The sequence below is a fragment of the Ambystoma mexicanum genome, chromosome 11 (assembly GCF_040938575.1).
Source record: "Ambystoma mexicanum isolate Mex_15411 chromosome 11, UKY_AmexF1_1, whole genome shotgun sequence".
In the NCBI taxonomy this organism is placed as follows: Eukaryota; Metazoa; Chordata; class Amphibia; order Caudata; family Ambystomatidae; genus Ambystoma; species Ambystoma mexicanum.
In genome coordinates, this window is record NC_090934.1 from 1,352,884,484 (window position 1) to 1,352,911,082 (window position 26,599).

Consider the following 26,599-nt stretch of genomic DNA (forward strand, 5'->3'; position numbering starts at 1 on the left):
TCTGACTGACATCCTGGTGCCAGTTTTCCACTCCTCCGCTTTTTGCTTGAGCTTTGGAACTCTCTCTAAGGAAAGTTTTACTAGTCCTTATTGAGTCTGGAACTCAGCGCCCAAAAACACCAAGTTCCTTGAAGGAGCTGGAAAGGATTTTTCGAAGTTGATTGAAAAGCCTAACCGCTGTAGTAGTTGCATGGTGGCTTCTAGACTTGCTTGTGCCACTGCCTGGGACAAGCCCTTTATTAGCCAGTCGACAAGGTAAGGGTAGACGTGATGACCTTTTCTTCGCAGCCACGCTGCCACCGGAGCTAAACATTTGGTAAACGTCCTGGGAGACTATTTTAGGCCGAATGGAAGCACCTTGAACTGGTAATGACTCTGACCCACCATGAACCTCAGGAATTTTCTGTGTCGACGACGCATGGGTATGTGGAAATATGCATCTTGTAAGTCCAACGACGCCAGAAAATCCCCTGGCTGTATAGACTGGATGACCACCTGAATCGTAAGCATTTTGAACTTCAGGCGTCGCAGAATGTGGAGGGCTCGAAGGTCCAGAATGGGTCACCACTTGCCGTTGGGTTTTTTGACTACAAACTAACGGGAATAAACCCCTAGGCCTCTCTTGGCCACCCAAACAAATTCTATAGCCCCTTTTTGCAGCATAAGCACAACCTCCTGCTGTAATATGTGAAGATAGGATTGCGCAGAATACACAAGTGGAATGTGAGATGGCATGGTCTTGAACTGCAAAGAGTGGCCTAGCTTCACTGTGTCCAACACCCAACGGTCCAATGTTATTCTTTCCCACTCGTCGATGGAACGGGACACTGCCTCCCAGGACGTCCTGAAGATTGTCATTGCTGAGACTTTGATTGTTTACTTTTGGTGGATAAACACTGTCCTCCCCTCTCCTCGAAACCTGGAAATCCTGTCTTCTTCAGCCCACCTGTACGCTTGGGAGGAGTATGATGATCTGTTAAAACTCCGATCCCTGGCTGCAGCGAACCGGGAATTCCCCGAAGATCAGTGGAAGATGCGAAAAGGTTGAAATGCTTGTCCACTATGAAAGTACCCCAGCGACCTTGCTGTATCTGAATCTTCCTTCATGCCTTTAAGGGAGTCGTCCACCCTTTTCCCCGCATAACTGCTCACCTTCACACGGCAGGTCTAGAACTTTATACTGGACTTCCGGCCTAAAGTTTGTACATTTTAACTAGGCTTGCCTTCTTAGAACCTCTCCATTATTTATTTGTTTGAATCCTGACTGCCAAATCCACAGCGATGTTGACAGAGTGGTTTGATGCCTCTTCTCCCTCACGCAACAGTAAGGAACAAGTTACTTACCTGTAACTGTTGTTCTCTAGCATGGGTCTGGCATGGATTCACATGCTCATGAATATTCCCCGTCAGGCTGGGAATCCTCGGTAAAGAAAAAACCAGTATCAGTTTCGTTTCTGATCTGTCTTTCGTAGTAGTAACCAATCACGGATCTCTGCGTCATACTGACCACAGCCAATGACTGCCCTCTACCTAAGCCCCGCCTCTGGCAGCCATCTTCAGATTTGGAAGCACGTGAAGTGGCAGTATGACCAAGTGAAGAGCCGCAGAGGGGTAGGCGGGAGGGTTCGCATGTGAATCCATGCCAGACCCATGCTGGAGAACAACAGTTACAGGTAAGTAACTTGTTCCTTCTCCAGCATGGGGTCTGGCATGGATTCGCATGCTCATGAATAAAGAATACATAGCAGTACACACATGCACAACCACGGGAGGTGGCAAAGGCTCAACATTAAGCATTACATCAAAGTCAACATTAAGCAAATCTTACCTCCTCACCAGGCTCACCTTAGGCGAACAGGTTGCGCAGCACTGCTTGGCCGACCATGGACTCCTCCCTGGAATCCCGATCGACGCAGTATAATTTCGTGAAGGTGTGCGTCGACCTCCACGTAGCAGCCCTGCAGATGTCCAGCAAGGGCACACCAGATAGGAACGCCGTGGTAGCTGCGATCGCTCTGGTGGAATGGGCTCTCGGACGGCCAGGCAGCGGTCGGTTTGCCAATCGATGACACTACATGATACAGCCGGAGAGCCATCTGGAAATGGAAGCCTTCGAGAGAGCCTTCCCCTGATTGACAGGTCCAAAGTTCACAAATAGTTGTGACGTCTTCCGAAAACACTTTGTGCGGTCCACGTAGAACTTCAGCGCTCTAGCCACATCCAGCGAGTGCAAAGTCCTTTCAGCCGGCGACGAAGGCGACGGGAAGAAAACAGGCAACACCAAGGGTTCGTTGAGGTGGAAGTCCGACGGCACCTTGGGCATGAAGGAGGGGTGCGTCCTGAGCACTACCCTTGTGTCGTGAAAAGTCAAGTACGGGGCCTTGCAGGAAAGGGCCTGGATCTCTCCCACTCGTTGTGCGGAGGTGATGGTCACAAGAAACGCTGTTTTCCACGACAAGAACTTCAACGAAGCCGAGTGCAGAGGCTCGAACGGAGGTCCCATGAGCTTGGTCAGCACCACGTTGAGCTCCCACGCCAGGGCCAGAGCCTTCACCGGCGGGAACGATCTGAACAGTCCCTTCATGAATTCTTTCACCAGACGATGAGACCACAAAGACGTCCGCCCCGTGGTTCTGGTGTATAGGGAGATCGCAGCAAGATGAATCTTGATGGACGCGTGCGCCAGTCCAGCCTTGGCCAGCGTCAGTAGGTACGGCAGTACTTGGGGAGCCGTAATCCGTAGAGGGTTAATCTTCTGTGCGTGGCACCAGACAGAGAACCTCTTCCATTTGTGTCCGTAGCATTTAAGAGTGGAGGACGCCCTGGCCTTTGCAAGAACCTCTCTGCAGTCGGCCGGTATGTCGTATCCTCCAAACTAACGCTGCAGGAGCCAGGCCTGCAAGTTCAGCGACTTCGGGTCGTGATGGATGATGGCGCCTCCTTCCCTGGAGAGAAGATCCGCGTCCACTGGCAGCTTGATTGACGGGGACGCTGACAAGTCCAGAAGGTCCGGGAACCAGATCTGCCTCGGCCACGCAGGTGCGACGAGGATCATCCTGCACCGTGACCTCTTGAGCTGGTTGATGAGCCGGATCAGCAGTGACAATGGAGGGAACGCGTATAGAAACAGGCCCTCCCAGGGGAACGAGAAAGCATCGCCCATGCTCCTCCGCTGGGGAAACCTGCTGGCGAACCTCCGGCACTTGGAGTTTGTCGCCGTCGCAAACAGATCGATCTGGGGTGTGCCCCACCGTCGGAAGAGGCGGTCCACTAGATCCTGTCGTAGTTCCCACTCGTGGCACGAGCGCAGCTCCCTGCTGAGTGAGTCGGCGATGGTGTTTTTTATCCCTGCCAGATGAAACGGCACCAGAAACATCCCTTGGGCGACGGCCCAATGCCACCGATCCTGCGCCTCCCTGGACAGGGCTGGGGACCTGGTTCCGCCCTGTTTCCTGATGTAGAACATGGTGGTGGTGTTGTCGGTTAAGATCCTCACCACCTTGCCCTTGAGGGACGGAAGGAAGGACCTGAGGGCCCAAAACACTGCACGGAGCTCCAGGACGTTGATATGGAGGGACTTCTCCGTCGGGAGCCAAAGGCCTCTCGCGTGCAGATTTTCGGTGTGCGCTCCACACCCTTCCAGGGAGGCATCCGTGGTCAGTGTCTCCTGGTGGCCGGGGGTCTGGAAGTCCATGCCCGCCGTCAGATGCGCGCGGGTGCCCCACCACCGGATCGCTCGTCGGAAACTCTTGTCGAGTGTGATCCTCTCCTCGAAGCTGCCCGTCGGCTGGATCCAGCGCGCGTCCGGGAACTCCTGCAACGGGCGCATCCGGAGCCTGCACAGGGGGATGAGGTAAATGCAAGTAGACGATATTCCGAGGAGGGACTTGATGGACCTCACTCTGGCTGCGTCCGCAACCAGCATCCGCTGCACCTTGCCCAAAATGGCCCTCGTCCTTTCCTCCGACGGATAGGCCAGAAGCGACACTGTCGAGCTTCGCTCCCAGAAACAGTGCGTCTAGCGCGGGCACCAGGTGGGACTTGGCGTAGTTTATGGAGAATCCCAGGTCCGTGAGAAGTTGGACGGTCCTTGCCGTGTGCTCCACGGCGAGCTCCTTAGTCTTCGCTCGGATGAGCCAGTCGTCCAGGTAGGGGTAGACGTGGATCCCCTCTCGGCGCAGCTGCGCCGCCACCGGTGCGAGGCACTTGGTGAACACCCTGGGTGCCGACCTCAGTCCGAAGGGAAGGGCTCTGAACTGATAGTGACGCCCTTGGACCACGAACCTGAGAAACTTTCGGTGTCCCTTTAGGATGGGAATATGGAAGTAGGCATCCTCCAAATCCAACGACGACAGGAAATCGCCCTCCTCCAGCTGACACAGGACGTGTTGGAGGGTGACCATCAGGAACTTCTGTGCCTTGATGAATTTGTTCAGTCGTCGTAGGTCCAGGATGGGAAGCCATCCTCCCGACTTCTTCACGAGGAAGTATCTTGAGTAAACTCCGGAGCCCCGAAGCCTCTTTGGGACAAGCTCGATTGGCGCCCTTCCTGAGCATCGCCTTTACCTCCAAGAGAAGTTGAGGGACGTGATGTTCTTTCCTGGCCACAGGGGGGACGCGCGGGCACCTCTTTAGAAACTCGAGCGCGTGACCCTGTGCTAGGGCGTCCAGCACCCAACGGTTGGTGGAGATGGACTCCCACACGCTGACGAAGCTCGTCAGCCGGCCTCCCACCGGGGTGCTTCGGTGGGGGCCCGACCCCACGGCCGGTTCAGTCCTGCTTCGACGAGGCTTTGCCGCCTTGACCTCCTTGGCGATGACGGCGGGGTCCGCCTGACTTGCCTTCGTCCCCTGTAAGCTTCCTGCGACGACGAACGGGCCGCTTGACGGTAGGTGGAAAATCCGCCGCCGGAACCTTTGGAAGCACCCTGTTTGCCTCTGCCGCTCCGAAAGGGCAGCCGCCATAGCTGGAGAACCCCAAGAGCCCGGGCCGTCTCCGTGTCTGCCTTGATGGCTTGAAGGGAATCGTCCATTGTTTTCCCAAACAGGTTGTTTCCGTCGAACGGCATGTCCAAGACTCTGGTCTGCACGTCCTGACGGAAGTCAGTAGCCTTGAACCATCCACGCCACCTAAGGCACACGCCGTTGCCCAACTGGCGAAATCCAGTGTCAGCGATGTCCTTCGCAATCGTAATGGCATGGTCCGACGCCACCTCTCCTTCCTGCAAGATCTCTAGGGCATCCGCCGTTTTGTCGTCCGGTAGGAAGTCCAGCAGGGGGGCCAGTTTGTACCACAACTCCCTGTCGTAGCGGGCTACGATAGCCAAGGCGTTGGCCGCCTTAATAGTCGTCGCTGCAGACGAGAGGACCCTGCGCCCCATCGTATCCAATTTCTTTCGCTCGCCGTCCGGCGGGGAGGTCGACGTAGAGGCTGCGCCCCCCCCGCTTTCTTCCTGGCCGCCGCGGAGACGACGGAGTCTGGGGTCGGCTGTGCCCGAAGGCACAAGGGGGCCGCGTCCGGGACCTGGTACTTCTTCTCGTACCGATCCCTTCTAGCCGGAGTCGTGGATGGGTTCTTGAGGAGGGCGAGGCCCTCATCCCAAATGTCGTCCAGTAGAGGTACGGAGAGGACCGTCTTCCTCTTGGCCTCGCGCCGTTGATAAAGGAAAACTTCCTTCTTCTCTTCCAGGCAGAGCTGGAAAAGCTCGGATGCCCTGGCGATCATGGAGTGAAACGATCCAATCTCGTCGGGCGGGGAAGCCCGGGTGGGAGGTGACGACGGCAGATCCTCGTCGTAAACCTCGTCGTCCGTACCCGTCGCGGCCGTGTCAGTCCCCGTATCATCCCCACGAGTCGTGGACGGGGAGGAGGGCTGAACAGGGGGCAATGGCTGAAAAGGAGCTGGAGGATGAATCCTTCTCTTAGGGGGAGGGCTCCCAGAAGGGCCTGGCTCCGGGTCCCCCGTCGAGAGCAGTTCCTCCGCTGGTGGTAACGGCAGTCTTGTCCTTATCTCCGAGCATAAGGACTGTATAGCCAACAAAATGGCCGCCGAGTTGTCTTGCGGCACTGGTTGAGGGGTTTCCGACGGGCGGTCAGGGGCCCCGTCGGCACCCTCGACGTTAGCGTCGTCTCCCACGTCGGGGTCCCTCCTGACGGGCTGGTCTTCTTCCACGCCAACGCCGTGGCTTAAGACTTCGATCAGCTCTTCCTCAGAGGTTGAGGCCGAATCCACGACAACCTCCTGCCCCCCTTTTTCTTCTCCGTCGGAGGTTTCACGGGGGTCCTGTCGATGGGCATAAAAGAGGACTCCCTCCGCGGTGGCAGGGAGACTGAGTCCCGAGGTCGCCACCACTGGTTCAGCCTCCACAGGCTGAGCCAGGGCCGCCGCGACTGTCTCGATAGAGGCCTTGGCCGGATGGATTAAGGCTTTCACCACTTTAGGTGCGCTCACTGCCTTCTCCTTGGGGGGAGGGTCACTGCCTCGCTCTCCCTCCGATGGGGCCTTCGAGCTCGACCGGGGCCTCTCCAGGAGCTTTGCCGGGTGCTCGGCCTTCCTCTTACCCGAACCAGAGCGTTGGCTCGTGGATGGTGCCGGGGAGCATGCGCCCTGCCTGGCGCCCGTAGAGCCCGACCTTTCGGCGCTCCCTGTGCCAGCAGACTCGCGGTGCTTGGCCTTGTGTTGGACCCCCGTCGCCGGGGCGTCCTCAAAGGTCTTAGAAGACCGCTTGGATTTCTTCTTCTTCTTCTTCTTCTTCTCGCCTGACGGGCTCTTACCTTCCAGCCAGTTGGCGAGACGTTGATGGCGGTCCTTCATGGTCCGCTCCGACATATTGCCGCAAAACGCACAGTCCTTCTCAACGTGCGTCTTGTCCTCATGTAGGCATAACAGACAAAAGGAGTGTTCGTCCTCCTTAAAGACATTCTGAAGCTGGCATCCAGGGCAGACCCTGAACAGCTTTCCGGGCGTCGAGCTTCCCTTCTCCTGGGCCATGTCCGAGATGGGCCTGAGAAACTTCTGGAGTCCTCCAAAAGCGTGGCTTGACGAAATCTTCACCCTTGAGGGGCATAGATGAATCTGACACGGGTCCCTGTTGATCGGATGAAGAAACGGTGGCGCTTGAGGCTCTTCTGACCGAAAAATCGAAGTTTTTGAGAAAAAAACGTGAAAAAATAGCACTAACGCTCGAGAGCAATAGCACGAGGATCCCAACACTTGAACGTGCGGTAAAAATCTGAAGATGGCTGTCAGAGGCGGGGCTTAGGTAGAGGGCAGTCATTGGCTGTGGTCAGTATGACGCAGAGATCAGTGATTGGTTACTACTACGAAAGACAGATCAGAAACAAAACTGATACTGGTTTTTTCTTTACCGAGGATTCCCAGCCTGACAACGGGGAATATTCATGAGCATGTGAATCCATGCCAGACCCCATGCTGGAGAACATGGCTGTCTTCCTGTGCTCTTCGGGCAGGTGTTCCAAGATGGGGGCCAGGCGATGCCACATTTCACGTTCGTATCGTGCCATGATAGCTAACGAATTAGCCGCCTTGATCGTCGTTGCTCCCACTGCCAAGACTTTCTTACCAAAGGCATCCTACCTTCTAGCTTCACTGTCCGGAGGTGTTGTGATCTAGCTTTTCTGCCAGCCGCCGACGACACTACTGATTCCGGGGAGGGATGCAGTCAAATACGTAGGTGTAGAGTCCAGGGCTTTAAATTTCTTTTCTAACCTGCCCTTGATTGCAGGCTCTGAAAACGGATGGTGCATGGTACGCAAGCCTTCCTGCCAAACATGGTCCAGAATTGGAACCAAGAAGACCGACTTTCTCCTCTTCCCCATATGGTCAAATAAGAAGCATTCCTTTTTTTCTTCCTCCGGGGTCAGACCAAACTCCATACAGGCTTTCGCCATCAAAGCATTAAAGGATCTGATGTCATCTGGAGGGGACGGCTGTGCCGGGTTTCTAGCAGTCTCCACTTCTCCCTCCGATTTCCACGTAGGATCCCTTGAAGGCGATGATGAAATGTCCAAGAAGGAGTCTCTAAGACCTTGATCTGACTCAGAATCCTGCAATTAACCTTCCTCCGGGTGTGAGCAAGGAGGTTCTTCGCTAACCGGACGGGAGACCAGCAAACCAGCCGTTGACCGCGGAGCAGGACCTGCCATGTCATCGACCGGTATTAATGGTATTCCTGGAGATGTACCCATGGGAGGCAATCTTGCATCTAATTGGCTTAAAAGGGATTGCAGCGTAGACAACACTTGCAAAAACGACACCTACTACGGATTTAGCAGAGACGATGTAGAGGGATTTTGCATCCCCGAGGCCATTGACGGGCTAACGCCCTGTAAACCAAGATCTGTTGGACAAACAACCTGTTCCCGCTCCTCCTCCATCGACGATACCGAGAAAGCCGATTCCTGCAGTAATAGGGTATTCGGCAGAACTATCATACACGCCGGTTGCCAAACCTCTGGAGGATCCACTGTAGACGATGGAAATTTAGGGGCCACTTCCCTGTCAATTGTCGCCGTCTGGGTCGACGAGGCCACCGCGGGCATTGATTGCGTAGACAGTAGTGAAGCTGTCAACGACGGGACTCCCGCTGACGGCAGTGGTAGTAGTTGTGACGCAGACTCCTGAGGCAATCCTGCCTTTTTTGAGTCTCTAGACCTGTGCTTCGTCGAGTCTCTACTCGAGGAAGACCTATGATGGTCCCCTGAGGAGGAGCCCCTTAAAGGGTCTTTCTTGTCCTTTTATGACAAAGAGGAAGATTTTCCTTGTTGACTGTAGTGGTCCACACGACCACGCTTTGATGAAGGGGCGTCTTTCCTGGAATGTTTCCCCAACAAGGAACAACTCTTTTCCGTATGATGCGGCTTTTTCGCCAGAGGCTCTGCTGAGACAGAGCGGCGAGGAACTACAGGCGACTTAGGCATGTTCGATGCTAGGCTGTGCACTGATCCTACCTCAGGAGGAGGGTAGGCCCCTTCGTTCAGCCATGTTATTAGACGCCGATTACGGTCCTTCAAAGTCCTTTGTGAGAACCCCTTGCAAATCTCACAGCTGTCCGCTGAGTGATGAGGACAAAGACAATAAAGGCAATCCATGTGCCCATCTCCTTCATAAACTTTATTCATTCCACACGTGGCACACGGGCGGAACAACGCTTTCCCAGACATTAGGGAAGAAAAACCGCAACCTTTCAAAGAGTAGAAAACACGAGGTGATGCTGACTACTTTGGAGACGGTTGAAATCTGAAGGGAGCCGCGGGGCCATTTCTATTATGTCCTATTGGGTCAGGCGTAAGCGGCCCAAAAGGACGTTGATAGGACACAAAAGTGTGATTTATTTCCGAGGAAAAAACGTTTTCATAAATATACAAGGTTCTCGGCCCGACGACGGGGAATATTCTAAGCATGTGAATCCATGAAAGATCCAATGCTGGAGAAACTAAATACGAGCGGACGTTATTAGCTTCAAACACTGTCATACAAAGTCTTAATTTAAATCGTGCCACATTGCTATCCCTCCCATCGGATGAATCAAAAGTAATGCACGATTGTGTATCAACAGATAATGAAACAAAGTGATGGGTAGATTTGGTGGATGTAGCTGGTTCGTGTTTTAAATTACCTAATGTTACTACCACGGCAGCATGTATGCTATTATAACATTGACATCCATTTTTGAGGCTTGTAGGATATCTCAGCATTCAGCACCGGCAGCTGAATTTATTGCACAGACCTGAGCTTGTGAATTGAGCTCTGGTCTTGTAGTTAACATTTACACAGACAGCCAAAAACACATTTGGAATAGCTCACAATTTTGGCCGCTTATGGGCCGAGAGGATTTTTTTTTTTTTAACATCTGATGGGCCAAACATGTTAAATGTTAAGGTATTTGTACCGCGCACCGTCACCAATGGAATTGGGCCCCAGGCGCTCAGGCGGATCTGTAAACGATAAAGGTGGGATGGGTTAGTAAGGTGAAGAAGGGAGTAGGATAGTGATAGGAGTGATGTTCTGATGGCAGCTTCAACTCAGTATACACCGGGTGCTGAGCTTTGGTGCGGGTATCAGAGTCAGTCTGCGTGTGCTGTTCCGGCTTATGTGTTGTTGCAGTGTTGTGAAGTGCGTGCGGCTTGTTGTGCGAGAGATGGTTGTGTGAGTTTTTTTAGTTAGATAAGTATGCAGAGTTTGAGCTTATATTGGTTAGTGGGTTACCTGACCTTTACCATGCTAACATTCGTAGTTCTGTCTGAGTGTGACACCTGTTGGCCCTTCATATTCCCATCTAGATGCGGCGCCGGCCAATGATTAGTACTCCATCCAGGTGTGGTCATACCAACCCTCACACCCCCATCCAGATGCGGCGCAGGCTAGTGTCTAGAAACCCATCCAGGTGTGGGCATGCTAACATTCACAACTCCATCTGAGCGCCACGCAGGCCGGTGTTCACAATTCTAGGTGTGGCACATGTTAGCATTCACGTTTTTTCTGGGCGCGGGCATGTTGTCCTTCAGTCGATCCTATCTATCTAGATGCGTCTGCCGGTCTGGATATGTTCGTCCGGTACATACGAGTGGGAGAGTCACTTGGGGCTTTTGTCTGGGTCTAGGTATATGGTCAGTCTCTGCAGCCTTCCTTTGTGGCTATTTTCCATGATGTCTTATGCTCGGTCGAATGATTGGTTATTTGGTTTGAGTGTTTGTCCAATTTGAGAGTGGTCGAGGTTGGAGTTATTTTCGTAATTGTTTTAATGTCTGGGCATTCTGGTGCGTCTCCGTTGTGGTTACGCTTTGAAGAGCCATGATTTGAGGAGTTTCCTGAATGCTAGGTGGTTTGCTGTATTCCGTATATTCTTAGGTAGGTCATTCCAAGTTTGTGGTGCCTGGTGAGAGAAGGACGATACTCCAAGTTTTTTTCTGTTGTAGGGTTTTGGTTCCAGGCGTATATCGGTGCTTGATCTTAGTGTTCTTGTCGGTTGGTGTGGGCATAGTTTGTCACTTAGGAATTCTGCGGCTTGTTTGTGTATTGCTCTGTGCGTGATGCACATGGCCTTGAACTTTATTTGTTGTTTCAGTGGTAGCCAGTGTAGTATTTCTAACGCGGGTGTGATGTGTTCTCTTCTGGGTAGCTTGGGCAGGAGTCTGGCTGCTGCATTTTGTATGCGTTGCAGTTTTTTTAGAATTCGTTCGGGTATGCCCAGGTATAGGCTATTGGCATAGTCTACTCTGGACATGAGCAGAGCGATGATGGTAAGTGTTTTGTTGGCGAAAGACAGGAACGGTAGGATCCTTTTTGCTGCTCGCAGGAGGAAGAAACATTTCTTGATTACCGAGTTTACTTGTCGCTCCAGAGTGAGGTTGTTATCCATCAGGACCCCTAGGTTTTTTACAGTTGATGGTTCTGGTGTGGTGCCGAGCTCTCTTGGCCAGGGGATGTAGTTGATGTCTCCTCCCTTTTTTTGAAACAATCATTATCTGTTTTGCCCGAGTTGGTTGAGGTTCATCCAGTTGAATAGGTCATGAAGGCAATTCTCTAGTGTGGTGTTTTCTTCTCGGGTGTCTTGTATGTTGAAGATTATTTGAGTATCGTCGGCGTAGTTGTAGCATGTGAGGCCTTGTTTTTGATGAGTTTGATTATCAGGTACATGTAGATGTTGAATAGAAGCGGGGAGAAGGATGATCCTTGTGGTACTCCGCACGTGGAGACTCTGGGTTTGGATTTACAAGGCTTCATCCATATTGTTTCTGTTCTGTTTGTTAGGAAGGATTTGATCCATAGTAGGGCAGTGTCTGTTATCCTTAGTCCTTCTAATCTCTTTATGAGGATGGCGTGGTTGACTGTGACTAAGGCTGCAGACAGATCAAGGAGAATCAGGGCGGTGCTGTTGTCTGAGTCTGCGTTTGTTTTTAGGTCGTCCCATATTGAGAGGAGAGCCGATTCTGTTCCTCTCATAGGTCTGAGGCCAACTTGTGCCTGGTCTAGTAGGCAATGCTCTTCTATGAATTCATGTATGCATTTACTTTTAAATGTTGTCCTATGCTCATGGCCGTCTCATGTAGGTGCAGAGGTAATGTGTCAAGTTGCTCATGTTGCTTAGTAAGTGCCTCCTATAACATTGGGAAGCGTGAGAGCACCAAAAGGACATTTTTTGGCCACCTGAATTTCCTTTGAAGCATTACAGCTAGAGTTTATCAAAATTGCCTCCCTGTCAAGGAAAATGTGTTAGTGATAGAATACATGTTTAGCAAATGGGTATAAGCATTGGCCTTAAAAAGATAAAACTCCATTTAACACTACTAAAATACTCGTAAAGGACTATTTACCCCAATGTGGATAGCCTTACACTGTTCGGAGCAACAGTAATTGCATTTTGTCAAATACTGCAATAGAATTAATGCACTCAGGTTTTGAATTCTTTCTTTGCAAAGTAGTCATGGGCCGCCCAACAAACGTATGGGGTGTGCCGAATTCCAAGACAAGTGCCATATCCGGTGTAAATTTAGCACTGTAAAGAGTTAGCCAAACACCTGTCCATTCTCTGCAAACAGGTCACTGACGAATTACTAACCATTTGATGGGCCATGACACAGCATCCAGGCAGATGATTTGGTACTTATCAGCATTAGGACTGCAGCCCAGGTGAAAAGGTATTGCTCACCACTCAGACAGCTGCAAAAATATTGTGGCTGCTAGTTTCGTGTCCACGCTTCACACAAAGCGAGCACCATCTTCTCTGTTACCCACACCATTGCCTGCCATGTCTGGTACTGAAAGTACTCCTTCTGCTGAGACACTGGACATTTACATCATTGCCATTCGAACCAAAGATATTCCTGGCACAACCGAGGGATTGCGATATAATTTGAGACCCAGGAAACTTTGAACGGAACTAATAAATATGAAAAGAAATCCCTTTGCGTGAGGGACAACTACCAAGTGGGCAAGACCACCATCTTTATGGACTATTTGGAGAGTGAAGTAGCAAAAAGACACTCCAAGGAGCAATTAAGCGCCATGAAACCTGTCATGATGTAATTTCTTTTGCGGTTTTGTTTTTGCTCCATACACAAGCTATGCCAAACCAAACTTGTATGGCTATTTCACCCCAGAGAGGGTCCATGCATCTTTATGCTCCTGTCAGAGACAAAAAAAAACAAATGCATTGTTCCAAGGGTTTGTATATGCAGTATGGTTAGGAGTGATTGTTTGTGTTAGATGGGTGGGTATTACTGGAATATTAAGTAGCGCTATCCTTTGTTAACACAGTAATTGGTGTCCAAGTGCCACCATGTTTTAGACCACCGCCAACTTCAAAAATCCACCACAAATGCTATTATGCAAGAGAATGTAATTTGAGATATGCTGGCCATAGATATAACAGATTGATTTACTTACTGATATACATAGAACTATGTTCAAAAGGACAGATTGTGAGAAATAACAAATATTGTAGACACTTTGAAAAATTAATGAACATAGGGTTCTCTAATAAGCGGTCTGTGCACACGATTTAAAGAGTGCTAGGCTAGCAGAAAACAAAGACCTTGTTTGGTTTGCACGTTCACATGTGTTGTTGAAGAAGCCCCATTGAGTTAAATTAGCCAAAGCGACTGCTGAATTGAGTAAACCGAGATCCAGGCCTGTGTTCACTTTAAGGCCATGATTTAATGACCTGTCATGAAACAATGTGTACTGAATGTATAAAGCTGTTTATTATCATCATGAGTTCAGAGAAGGAGGCTCAGATGAAGCAGTTGCATCATGCTGAGCCCACTTAAGCGAAATGAACTGTTTCTATGAAACTTTGAAACTCTTTTCTGTACTGGCGTCTCATTTAAGCTGCTAATGAACACAGGCGGGCATGGTGAAAGGTATTGCCCATACTCACTAAACCCCTCAGAGTCAATAATTTAAATCATTTATAGCGTTATCACTAGCTTAATGTGCTTTTACAAATACAGTATTGACTGGACTTGTAACCCCACCATCATTACAATATAGTGATATTGTTTGGGGGACGAGCAGGGACTACTGGTGTTAGCAGCAGTCAACAGATATCAAGGTGTCCCCCGGCCAAACACGAAACCAAAAAATGCCTCCCTTTTAAATATTGTGAGCACTACAGAGTTTGAAGAAATATTTTAAAAGGGGCAATTGCTGCTCCATTTTCATCAGTGTCGGTAGATCTCAAAGGAGGCTGCTTTTAACTCTAAAAACAAGATGGCGAAACACCCATCAGAAGAAATACAAAAGGCGATATATATACTTAGGCTACGTGTATGAAAGATTGTTTTTTTTCCTTCACAAACTCTGAATCAACTTACTAAACTTGCCGGAGATCACAGCTACTGTGTACAGTGTATATACAATACACTGGAACAATTCGCTGAATAAATAGTAGTACACCACCACACAGGATAATATTTAAGGTAGTGGTGCATGTGGAACATGATCTTCCCCAATGCACTTCCCACCTGCACCACCAAATTGAGTCAAAGCCTTGCATTAAAAGGGATCTGTCTTTTCTGTAAATAACTTGCATATTTTACTCACCAGTTAGAGAAAGTGTTGGTCCACTCGGATATTGCTTTATTTCTTTCTGTTGCACACCAAACATTGTACCAGGAGAATTATTCTGTGTGATTTGGGGCGAGCTCAATATGTAACCCTACAAAAATCAAGCATAAATAATTTAGGGACTTTTTATATATTCTTGTGTGAATATTAAGCTTTAACCAGTAAAACAGATCATTCTTGGTTTAAAGAGAAGGAGACAGACAACTTTAAATATATTCTCATCTAAAACATTACCTAATGTACCAAAGAAATGAGAGTTTAAACAGTAGCTGCATCTTCGAGTGGAACGTCTGGCTGGGGCAACCTAGATATTGTACTGACTGAAACAATTCTACAATTTAAATTGCAATCAGAATATGTCCTTATAATATTAAAAAATATAAACATCTGACATTTGTGACTGGTGAAAATGCAGGAACACTTGGGGCCTCAGCTTCCCAAGAGCTGCCCATGCCACCGCCATAACCCACCCCTCCCATAGGACAACAGAAAGTTTGGAGTTTGGGGTTACTGTTTTTTTTTTTTTAAATGATTCTTTTTTTACAAAAAAAACACACCCTAGGTTAAATATTTGATCGTCATGGTGGGAATACTTCGGAATACTTATTAACGGACCCAAACCAACATATTAGGGCTTTGGTCTGCAGTGAGTTATCATTTTTGGGAGTCACGCAAGCCCATCTAACTACTTTGACAATGTGGGGGGAGAGTCAGATGGCTAGGCCCCACTACATAATTTGGGGCCTGGAGACACATGGGAAGTCCTCTTGTTCGCCCTCCTCCCTCCAGCATAGGGGTAGGTCAGCAGGGGATCACCAGATTGCAAACACTACTTAAAACAGCCATGCAACACCCCACCACTCTGGGACCCAGGCGATCGGCTAGGGGAAATAACAAGAACCACCTACAAAGCCAAGACCCAGGGACAGTACTCAAAGCGTCAAATTCGAAGGGCTTGTACCAGGAATGGACAAAACTGTTAGCGCAAGGATTCTTATACAGGTTAAGTTGCAGGATCAAGCACCCAGGGATGAGCTCCTTGAACCAGCGAAGACAAAAAAGAAGAATTTGCTTTCCCAGGAGAAGCAGCAGCAATGGACAAAGCACCCGGAAGACTTGGAATCTGATGATGCAGAGCTATATGGCTCCAAAGGGCAAAAGAGAACAGCCAGCCAAGAGAAAAATGGTACCACGCCGGGGCCACAATGGAAGCAATCAAAAACTCTCAATGAGCAGATGTTGGGTAGTGTTGCCCCACCATCCGTCTGGATAATGGAGGCTCCCTACCTTGAGGCCAGCGACATCATTAGGAGGGGATTGTGGGGGCTATACCCGGTCTTTTGTTTGTAGCCCCAGATAGAAACTCAGGGGATACAACCAAAGCATAGCTAACTCCCAGTCCAGACATTAGCTGATATCTTCCGGACCTAGCAACACCCCTGCTCGAGGTGCTAGTAACACAAGGAAGACTGTGGGAAAGCAGTCCCGAAACAGACCGAGCACATCCGTCAATAAACGTACATGAACTTGTGCTGTTTTTCTCTTAACACCCACACTCCAATCAGGAAACTTATCAGAAAGATCTGAAACCTTGTACCTAAACCAGTCAATAGCTAGGCATGAAGCTTCAGCATCAAAACATGGGGTGAAGCACCTAGCTGTACCCCTGCATCAGTAAATCCGATAAGGAGGGCAGAGAGAATGTCCAGCAAATGGGTGCAAGGTCCATCAAGGTCGAGACTAGCACAATCGACATCATGGTTGCTCCACACTGCTTCATCTTCCTCCGCACCAGAGGAATCTGTGGAAACTGAAGAAGCGAGTACACCAGATCTAACTCCCAAGGGACTCCCATTGCACTGCCTGTGGAGCCTGCACAAAGGCATATCGGAGCAAAGTTCTTGCTCTTCTTATTGGCGTTTTTCAAGAATAGGTCAAATTGGGGCACCCCACCAACCCCCATATGGAGAAGATTGGCTCCACAATCTCAGTTGAGCTCCCACTTGTGTGGCACCCCAATGAGAAAAGGTTAATTCTGGACGAATGTTCAGACTGCCAGCGAGGCGACACACAGTCACTGCCACCTATTTCTCAGTGATGCAAAACCACAGGAGCAGATCTTCCAGACACTGCTTGAGCAATCCCACAAAGTCCATCGTGTTGATGTAGATCATGCCAGTCGTGGTCAGTTAGGACTTGGACATTCAAACATCTGATTAATAACAAGGATTACAATGCCAAACTAACTACCCCAAGTTCCATTAAGTTGATGTTGCAGGACTCCTATAGGGCTTCCTACTCAATGAAAGAGGCTGAAGATGAACAGGTTAACTGCCAGCTGCATATGTTGGAATGGGCCAAGCTCCGACCCTTAAGGAGCTTGGTTGTGAATGCCCACCAAACCAGGTCATCTTAGACCTGTGGCGGTACCCAGATAATGGCCTTAATGTCAATACCTTAGACCACTGGCTTCTCAGGGACCACTGTAGCGGCCTCTAAACGTGCATCTAGAGCTATTAGGATACAGGATGCCATGAGTCTTAGCATTGTCAAGCAAACAGTCACTGAGGCGCACCCAGTCGGATGGAAGAGGACTGCCGTTATCTGAATGCTGATCAGTGTTGGAGAAGGAAAAGCCATGCCTGCATATCCAACACTGTCCGCAACATGTTAAGCATTTCGATGGAGTCAAAGGACTTCTCTAGGTTAAAGAAACCGAATTCTTAAAGGAAAGTGCAGGTCATCCCTAGGTCCTGTAGAGCTACCTCTTCTGATCTGGGCAGTAGGCGCCAGAAGTCCAGGTAGGGAAAGATATAGACCTTCCTCCTGTGCAGATGGACAGCCGCCAATGTCATGACCTTTGTGACTACTCTTGGGCCAAAGTGATGTTGAATAGGAGCACTGCAAACTGGTAGGTGGAGCTTGCCACAACCAAGGTCCTTTCAATGTTTGGGATGGATAGGGAGGCAAAAGTACACATCCTGCTGATTTAAAGACAAGAAATTGTGTTGCTTCAAAACCTGGATCTATGCTACTGTGACCATCTTTAAGCAGTCATTCTGGAAAACCTTGTTGGAGACTTAGATATAGGATAGTCCGAATCTTCCATCTTTGTATTAGGAATAGCAGCCTTTCCAGACTTCCACTGCTAAAACAAACTCCACAATTGTCTGAGCAGCATTGGGGTCACTTCTTGGACTAGGAGCAGTTACTAAGCTGCTGAGGGGAGTTGAAAAAGAATTGCGCAAAACTATGGGAGTCAATAGCCCACGCCACATGCACTACCTGCAGGAATAATTTGTACATGGTGCCTGCATGCCTCACCAATGAAATAAGTCCCCCCCCCACTCAACCCTCCCTTGCGACTTAAGAACCTTTTGCAACAGCGAGAAGGCAACACAATCACAGCTTTTTGCTTGTGAGAGCCTCTTTCTCTGCCTGACTTGACATTTCTGTGAGATTGTTGCATCTGGATCCCTTAGCTTGGGCGGGTACATAATTCTTTTACCTGAAGCATAAGAGAATGTGGAGACAGTTATGGCTGGCAGTTTGGAATTCCTCCAAGCTTTTGTCCATATTGACTACAGATAACTGGGCCCTGTCAAAGGGCATATTGCGATCAAACTGCCTGCCTGGCTGGCTGTGCTTATGGGTGGCAGTGTACCAAGGGAGTTGGGTAATGCTGAGCCCAGGGCCACAATGGGGAGATTCCCAGGGCTAACCTGACAATGATAGTAAGAATTCAGGGGCTTGACGCATGTTAACGGTAGTTACTCCAGCCCCTTCAAGAAAATCGAGGAGCAGCATTCCCACCGAGCCGACAGCCCGATGTTGAAGTTGTTACAGAATCCATTTAAACAAAGGGGTACCCAAGTTAGATCAAGGTATCCCCAAAACAGTTATCCAGCAGTTTAAAGAACACAAGAGATTTGGAAACTCCAATATGGGAGGCAGGAGAGTGGTTTCCAATGCTACAGTCCGGGCACAGCAAGTCCATGTGGCAAAGTCAATGTGGTTACTTTGCAATAGCTACCCAAGCAGGCAATACGATTAACCAACCACAATACAACCAAGATACAGTTATTGGAGCTGTACAGCAGAGTAAACAATGCACATTTCGTAGTCACAATGCTACCAGGTACACACTAGTTCAAGTTAAAAAGTAAAAAATAAAAACGTACAGATTTTACCTACTGTTTACTTGGCCATGGGGCAATATGCTTTTTGAAATCTGCTTATTTAGCCCTGAAAACAAAGTACGTTTCTGGGGAGTGGGGCTTCAGGAATTTGACACCACTGTTGATGGCTTGGCTCTTTTCAGTTTCTGGCTGTGAATGATATTGTAATTAAAGTTAAAGCGTTAGCCTCTTAGATATATGCCACACACTGTAAATGAAGTGTGGGATCCGAGAATGGAGGTGAAGCTAATGATAGTTAGCCTGCTAGGTCTTACAACTAGCATCACTCCTTAGTTAACTTAAACATTGGGCTCATCAGACCGAACTAACACTGAATTGGGAGACCGCAGAGGATCAATTTAACTAAGGTTATCACTACTTGTTATATTGAGAGGTGGCATTTGTCACGGCGCTCGCAGGGGCATACCGCCGCGCCCACTTACCATGGCAATCCAGGTGGTGCCTTCGGAACTACTCCCCACGTCCCTGTCGGGTAGGTTGCACTCCACGCATGGGGCCGCCATGTTGCGCGTATTGCGCAAGCACCCAGGACCAGCGGCCGGATTCCGCGCATGGAGCGCTCTTTGGTCCGTTGCCAGGGCCAACCAATGCCTCTACTTTCTCTAATCATTGGCATCTCCACAGTATAAAGAAATGGCGCATAGTGAGCTTGATGCTGTGCAACCTTTTCTTTAGGTGAAACGCAGTTGAGCCTCAGCTCTTCTTGGATCCTTACCTTCCTGCTGTCTTGCCTTGTCGGTCTGCCTTCCTGGCCATCCCTCCCCCCCACCCCTCTTCAAATTCTCTTTTTTCCTTGTGAAGACCGTGGACTCCCACTTACACTGCTCGGCACCAGGACTTGTAGGGAGGTCCGATTACTCTGGTGCTGGGGAACTGCTCCCTGTTCTAGGTTTGCTGTACATCACAGCTTGGCTCCGGGAGTGGATACCCTCACTGCATTTCTTCCAGACCAGGCAGATACCACACTTAACTGAATCCCTAGGACCAGAGGGACACCAGTGGACCATGCATCCTGTATCACAAACCACGCCGCACCACAGGCATTCCAAACTCAGGGGGGCCCAGCTTGATCGATTGTGACACCCGACAACATTCTCTGACCCTGAGATAGATGACATGAGGAAGCAAGTGATGGAGTACGGCAATTGCGGGGCGAAATGGCTGCCTTGCATAACGACAATGTAACGCTGCAAGGGGCCCCATCGACCTCTGTAGCATACTCAGAAAGTGTAGTCTGAATAGGCCAGCCTAGTGTTTCGAAATACGATGGAGACCCCCGGAAGCTGACAGAATTCTGCAATCACTACAACAACCAATTCATGCTACACCCCACTCACTTTGCCGTGGACAAAGCTAAAATAGGCTACATAATCAGCCATCTTGCTGGGAATGCACAGGCCTGGACCATGCCTTATGTAACGTCACAAAGTCCCTTGATTAATGACTGCTGGATTTGAAAGGGAATTTGATGTATTTGAGTCACCCTATCAGGTGGCCACTGCCCAGACAACTTGCTGCTGAATCCTTGTGGCCAGAAGTAACTCAACTTACTTTGTTCCAAAAGGGATTACGAGACGAATTCAAGGACGAACTTGTGCATATACCCATGGCGACATCCTTGGAAAGCTTGATAGACCAGGTGTTAAGAATCTACCATTGGTTACTCGAGAGAAGAATGTAGAAGCCCCGAGCGCCAGTACACTCTTTCAGATCAAGTTTTCCTTCGGTGCCTGCACAAGCATCTCAGGGAGGAAACATCAGGAGAACCAATGCAGATTGGATCGATGAGGGGCCCACTGACCGACACAGAAAGAAACCACAGAAGGACCAGTCCGCTTTGTATGTATTGCAGGAGAAAGATCCAGTCATTTCCTGGATACCTGTCCGATATGACCAAGACGTCCTTTGGAAAACTAAAGGGCCTGCGTTCGGGTGGGAAACAAAGGTTGGGTCCAGTCATGAACATGATGAACCTTCCTGAAGAAGCTAGATACCTTATGAATCTTACACCCTTGGTCGTTCTCCAAGTACGCCTGTCTTGGGGCAGTTCCCCAACCGAGACGGTCCTAGCTACAGCCTTGTTGTATTGCGGACCTACCTGCAATTATGTGGCAAAGGATTTATTCAGTCCCTTGCAATTCTTCACATTCGCAAGGTACAGAATGCTGAATCAGCCGATCCCCCTTTGTCTTCTGCACAGATTACCAGTCTGTACCCCTTGTCATTGGAAACCAATCGGCACCATGAGCAATTTGCTTTTGACATAATCAAATCTCTGGTATACCCCCCGTTTTGGGTCTTTCTATGGCTGATGTTGCATAACCCCTGTATCAACAGGACTACCAGAGTGTTCATCTTTACCCTAAATCATTGTACTCTTCAATGTTGTTCCTTGGATGAACCCACCTCCATGGAAATCCCATGATTATCTGCTGAGACTGGTAGGAAGCAATTGATGTCCTGTTTATCCTTACCAGAGGTATATACTTCATATAGGATTTATTTCGCTAACCCAGCACCATGCCATTACGACCTCACTGTCCCTTTGATTGCAGGATAAACCTGGAATCTGACCCCAACCTGCCCAATTGCAGATTGTACTCATTGACTGAAGCAGAAAGCATGGAACTGATACCAGAATTTATGCCTGGAGCATGGATGCATTTCGCCGTCAAAGTCACACCTTGGATCCCCGCTGTTTATCGTTCCTAAGAAGGCGGGAACTCTGCAGCCTTGTATCGATTGTTGAAAGACATTACCATCAAACACCACTATCCGTTGCCTCTCATTTCAGTAATTCTGGAATCCCAAGAGATGCAAAAGTCTTCTCCAAATTGGATTTGTGGGGTGGCTACCACCTTGTGTGGGTGAAACCAGTGTGTGAGTGGAAAACAGCCTTTAAAACACCAAATCTTGCATTTAGAGTATAACGTCATGTCATTCGTGCTTAGCAATGCCCCCGCAACTTACAGCGCTTCATGGATACCGTGTTCTTGGACATTATTGGACCGTCTGTCTGGTTTACCTGGACAAAATCATGATATTCTCCGAGTCCATCAATGAACACGTCAAACATGTTGCAGAAGTTTTGGAACGTCTACGACAGAACAACCTCTATGCCAAACTTCAATACCACCATGGAGTTCCTAGGATACGTAGTTTGCACTGAAGGCATACGAATGGACCCAAAGAAAGTCCAGGTGATTCTCACTTGGGTATCCCCCGGATGTCAGAGCTTTACAGCGGTTACTGAGATTCGCAAACTACTACAGAGGTTTCATTCCCAATTACTCCTCGAAAGCTTCTACATTAACCAGTCTTACCAGCACCAAACAGACTTCACTCTGGAATCAAAATACTGAGCAAGCGTTTTAGAAACTGAAAGTGGCTTTTATGGATGCCCTTGTCTTGCAACATCCAGACAACACTCAAGCATATATAGTGGAGACACGACGCTACTGAGCTGGCATTAGGGGCAGTCCTGCTGCTAACTGAGCCTGCTACCCTGACAAGCTACCAGTGGCATACTTCTCCAGAAAATTATCACCCAGCGAAATGAACTATTCCATTATAGAAAAGGAATTGTTGGCCATAAAAGTCAAGTTTGAGGAATGGCGCCAACATCTCACTGGGGGCCGATTCAGGGTGGAGGTACACACGGAACAGCATAATCACCAGTATCTACAATCCCTACGACGTCGGAATGGGAGACAAGCCCGGCGGGCCTTCTTTCTGCAGAAAGACTTCTTTGTGACTTGCATACGCAGCCCCAGAAACATGCTAGCCGATGCCTTGTCCCATGCTTTTGATACCTTCCAGGATGCTTAACAGCCCGGTTATGTCCTGTTTCCCTTTACCGATTTCCTCTGGCTGCGATACAGCCTCTCAAGTACTGACCAAGTACTGACCAAGTACTGACCAAGTACTGACCAAGTACTGACCAAGTACTGACCAAGTACTGACCAAGTACTGACCAAGTACTGACCAAGTACTGATGTTCACTGCAGAAGACCTAGAAGTTGCTGGCCTTCTCAAGCACCCTGCCAACCACGTTTCGAACGGTCTTTTGTTCTACAAACATTGCCTCTACATAACTACGCAATCTCTCAGAAACTAGATGCACAATTCAACTATAGCTGGTCACAGAGGAGTCAGGGCTATCACAGAATTCATAAGCTATCAGTTCTGGTGGCCGGGCCAGCTGGGAAATATACGTGACTACGTGTTTTCTTGTTCGGTCTGTGCCCAATCAAATTCCGAACATAGACGTCTGGTTGGTCTTCATCATCTGACAATAGCTCCTCGTCCTTGACATGCTATAGCTGCCGATTTCATTGACCTGCCTCCCTCCAATGGTTTCACATGCATAATGCTGGTGGCGGACCGATTTTCCAAAATTGCACATTTCCTACCTTTACCAGTTTTGCCTACGGCCTCCCCAGATGGCAAAGGTTTTCTTTACCCACATCTACCGAATGCATGGATTGCCTGGGCAGGGGCTCTCACTGTGTGTAGATTTTAATCCTCCCTGAACTGCCTTTTAGCTCGGGTTGCGTTCTGGATTTTAAAAACCTTCCTGTGCGAAGAAACTGTCTCTAGAACTGTAAGCTCTCCTAGTATTACACTAACCAACTCCTTTCCTTCCTGAAAAACACTAGCTAGTATGGTTTTGCTAACTTATTTCAATTACTCTATTACTTTGTGGGTGCACGTTATTAACGATAGCATGTTAGAGCTGTCAAATTGCAACCGCTCAGCAACTACCAACTAAGCAGTGGCCTTTGAATAGTATGCCCATATGTTTTAGTTTATTGTGCCAAGTATTTAAAAGTGAATCTTGTGTAAATATAATAGATGTATATTTTAATATAGATATATGTGTAAGCGTGTTCCGTGTGCTTAACTACAGCTCACATCTTCCTCTTAAGATCAGCCTGACTGCACTGCCACTCCAGCAAGCTTCCCGAGTAGTACAGACTGATACTCAAGAGTTGGAGATCTAAAAAACCGGTGGGATAGCTTACTTAAGTGTTACCTCCAAGTGAGCCTTTAAAACTCCCCCTACATGTGGCATGAGTGAACCCCACTTTTTTCCTTTTTGGCACCTTATAGAACCGCTCCATTTCCAAGCTGGTGAAACCAGTATCGGCGATGTCCACAGAGACAGTGATGGTCTGATGCCAATTCGCCCTCATGGTAGAGGTCCATGGCCTCCTGTTTCTTGCCATCCGGCAGAAACTCCAGCAGGGGACACATCTTGTACCACAGCTCGTGATCATAAGTTGGAATATGGTCCTTGCATTTGTCACCTTGATAGCCGTGGCAATGAATTATTTCAGAAGGTGTTGAGACATTTGCCGTCTTTGTCTTGAGGGACAGAGCAGGATGACAAAGGGATAGCCAACTTTCTTCTGGCAGCAGCAGAGACAACATTGACGTGGGTTGGTTGCGGAGGCAGACAGCAGCGCTCTCTGGGGCTCTGTACTTTGTTGACCCAGTCTTTCTTAGCCGTTGCGGGATGCGCCAAGGTGACCAGGTCATCCTCCCAGACGTCTTCCAACAGCAGGATGGACATGATGGATTTCCTGCGCTGCTCTCTGTGCTGGTACAGCACACTCCTTTCAGCGCTCCTCCGGCGCATGACCCAACATATTGGCCGCCCTGGAGTGCATGGAAGGCCCCTACCTCATCAGCGAGTCAGTCCCCTGGGTGCAATCTCATCCGGTTCCCCACCACCTGCAATAAAATCATCAAATTAGTCAGTGTGGGATGAGTGCGTGGAGACCACGTCCTCCAACTGGTCAGGATCTGTGTCTGTCCCAGTATCAGACAGCATCTGCGGTACTAACAGGTGTTCACCCCTCCTTGGAGGGGTGGGGGGGGGCTAGGGATGTCATCCACCTCCCTGGAGGGCCCAGGGACATCTGTGTGAGGTCGCCTAGTAGGCACAGGAACCGGGGCTGGTGCAGGCAGCGGTTGTTGCAAGGTTGCCACCCGAGTGGTTAAAATGGATGAAATAGCCAGTGACTGGTTTCCTTTTGGAGGCAGCACTGTAACCGGCTGCATGCAGGGGTGGGGGGGTTGGAGGGGGGGGGGGGGGGGGGGACAGTGGTAGTCTGATGTGGCATGTCACACCCCACAATGAACTAGATTGCCTCTTGGAGGCAATGTCCTGTGTGCTGGCGACGACGGCGGCAGTGACATGGACTCCTCTTCCGCTTCCTTGACACCCTCCAATTGGGAAGGACTTTGCTCTGATACAACAATACTTTCCGGTAGGGGGGCGTGGCTTGGACGGCCATGTAAGAGGTCGCACTCTGGAGGAGCTCCGCTGATCCTGTTTTGATCCTGATGGAGGGGTACGTCCACGGGGGCCGGCCGACGTTGGAAATCGATGTCCAGGTGTGTGAATGCCACCACCACATCCTGTGAAAGTTTGGGACGTTCAGAAGGCTTAGAAACCGAAATAATTGTGATTGACTGGGACGAGCCCTGAGCAGGCGGACAAGACAAAATGGCGGCGACACGTTGCGAACACCGAGGATCATGAAGTCAGTGTCGCGATCACGAGTGCTGGACCTTTGCGTCCCTTTGCTCGGAGACTAAAACACATGAGCGCCTCCTAGGACGCACGGTGGCCCAACGAGCGGGAGTGCCGAACGGATGTGGCTGAAACGATAGGACCGTGGGCCTGGTGGTTGGATGCCCCATGGTGTGGTGGGTCAGGCTTTGGACGTCGGGTGGCGTGACTCCCCCTCGGTGACTGGCGGGACGGGCCCCCGGCCGACTCATACAACATTATGACCACGAGAGGTGTGAAACCCAAGGCCAAACAGCCCACGATGGAGGCTTACGCCAAGTCCCCCCCAGGGGCGGAAGGAGGCAAGATCAAAGAGACCCCCGTGACGACCGCGGAGTCACCTGGCACGATACAGGAGGTGCTGGCGGCGATTGCGGACTTAAAAGTGTCATGGGAGACCAAGCTGGGCCTCGCCATGAAAGAGCTACAGGAAGGCTTAAATCTCAAGATCGGTGCCGTCCAGGAGGAGGTGAATCTGCTTAGGCTGGATGTGAGGGCGGTCTCGGAACGCGCGGGGGCCATCGAGAAGGAGACGGCCACGAACACAGCAGATTGCGCTGCTCATAAAAAGGAGCTACACGCCCTTGTGCAACGGGTGGGCAACCTGGAGGACAGAGCGGAGCAGGCGGAGGGACGTGCCAGACGCAACAATATCCGTATCGTGGGCCTACCCGAAGGAACTGAAGGGCCAGACCCTACGAATTTGTGGAATCCATGCTTTTGCAGGAGATTACCGGCGGGGTACTGACCCAGGGGTTTGCAGTTGAGAGAGCTCATAGGGCCCTAACCAGGAGGCCGCCTCCCGGGACCCCCCGCGGCCGGTGATCGCGAAAATTCTGAACTACCGTGATCGCGAAAAGATTCTTGAATTCTTTCGAAAAGGGGGAACGATTGACAGAGGATCGGCCAAGATTACGGCCTACCCTGACTACACGCTACAAGTACAGCGGAGTCGGATGCACTTCGGAGCGGTGAAAAGGAGACTTCGTGAAGCTGGCCATCGCTATATGCTACTCTACCCGGCCAAATTGAAAGTCTTCTACAGAAGCAGATCCCTGTTTTTCGAAACACCGACTGAGGCGATGGACTGGCTAGACGCGCTGGGCAGTCCTCAAGAATCAGGCATCCAGGCAGAGACTACGGAAGATAAGTAGCTTATGGCTGGGCCGCCTGGGGCAACGGGGCCGAGACATTGGGACTTGAATATAGTCATTTGTACGATATGTGATG

At 49.7% G+C, this 26,599-nt stretch overlaps 1 protein-coding gene across 5 annotated transcripts in view; it reads right to left on the reverse strand.

Moving 5' to 3' along the window:
* The window catches only part of ZNF280D (zinc finger protein 280D), a 1,333,168-nt gene that overhangs the window by 947,806 nt on the left and 358,763 nt on the right, over positions 1-26,599 (reverse strand). For all 5 annotated transcript variants that reach the window (XM_069624893.1, XM_069624892.1, XM_069624896.1 and 2 more), the window contains exon 5: positions 14,567-14,681. In XM_069624893.1, the coding sequence (XP_069480994.1) occupies positions 14,567-14,681 (115 nt within the window). The remainder of the gene's footprint in view (positions 1-14,566; positions 14,682-26,599) is intronic.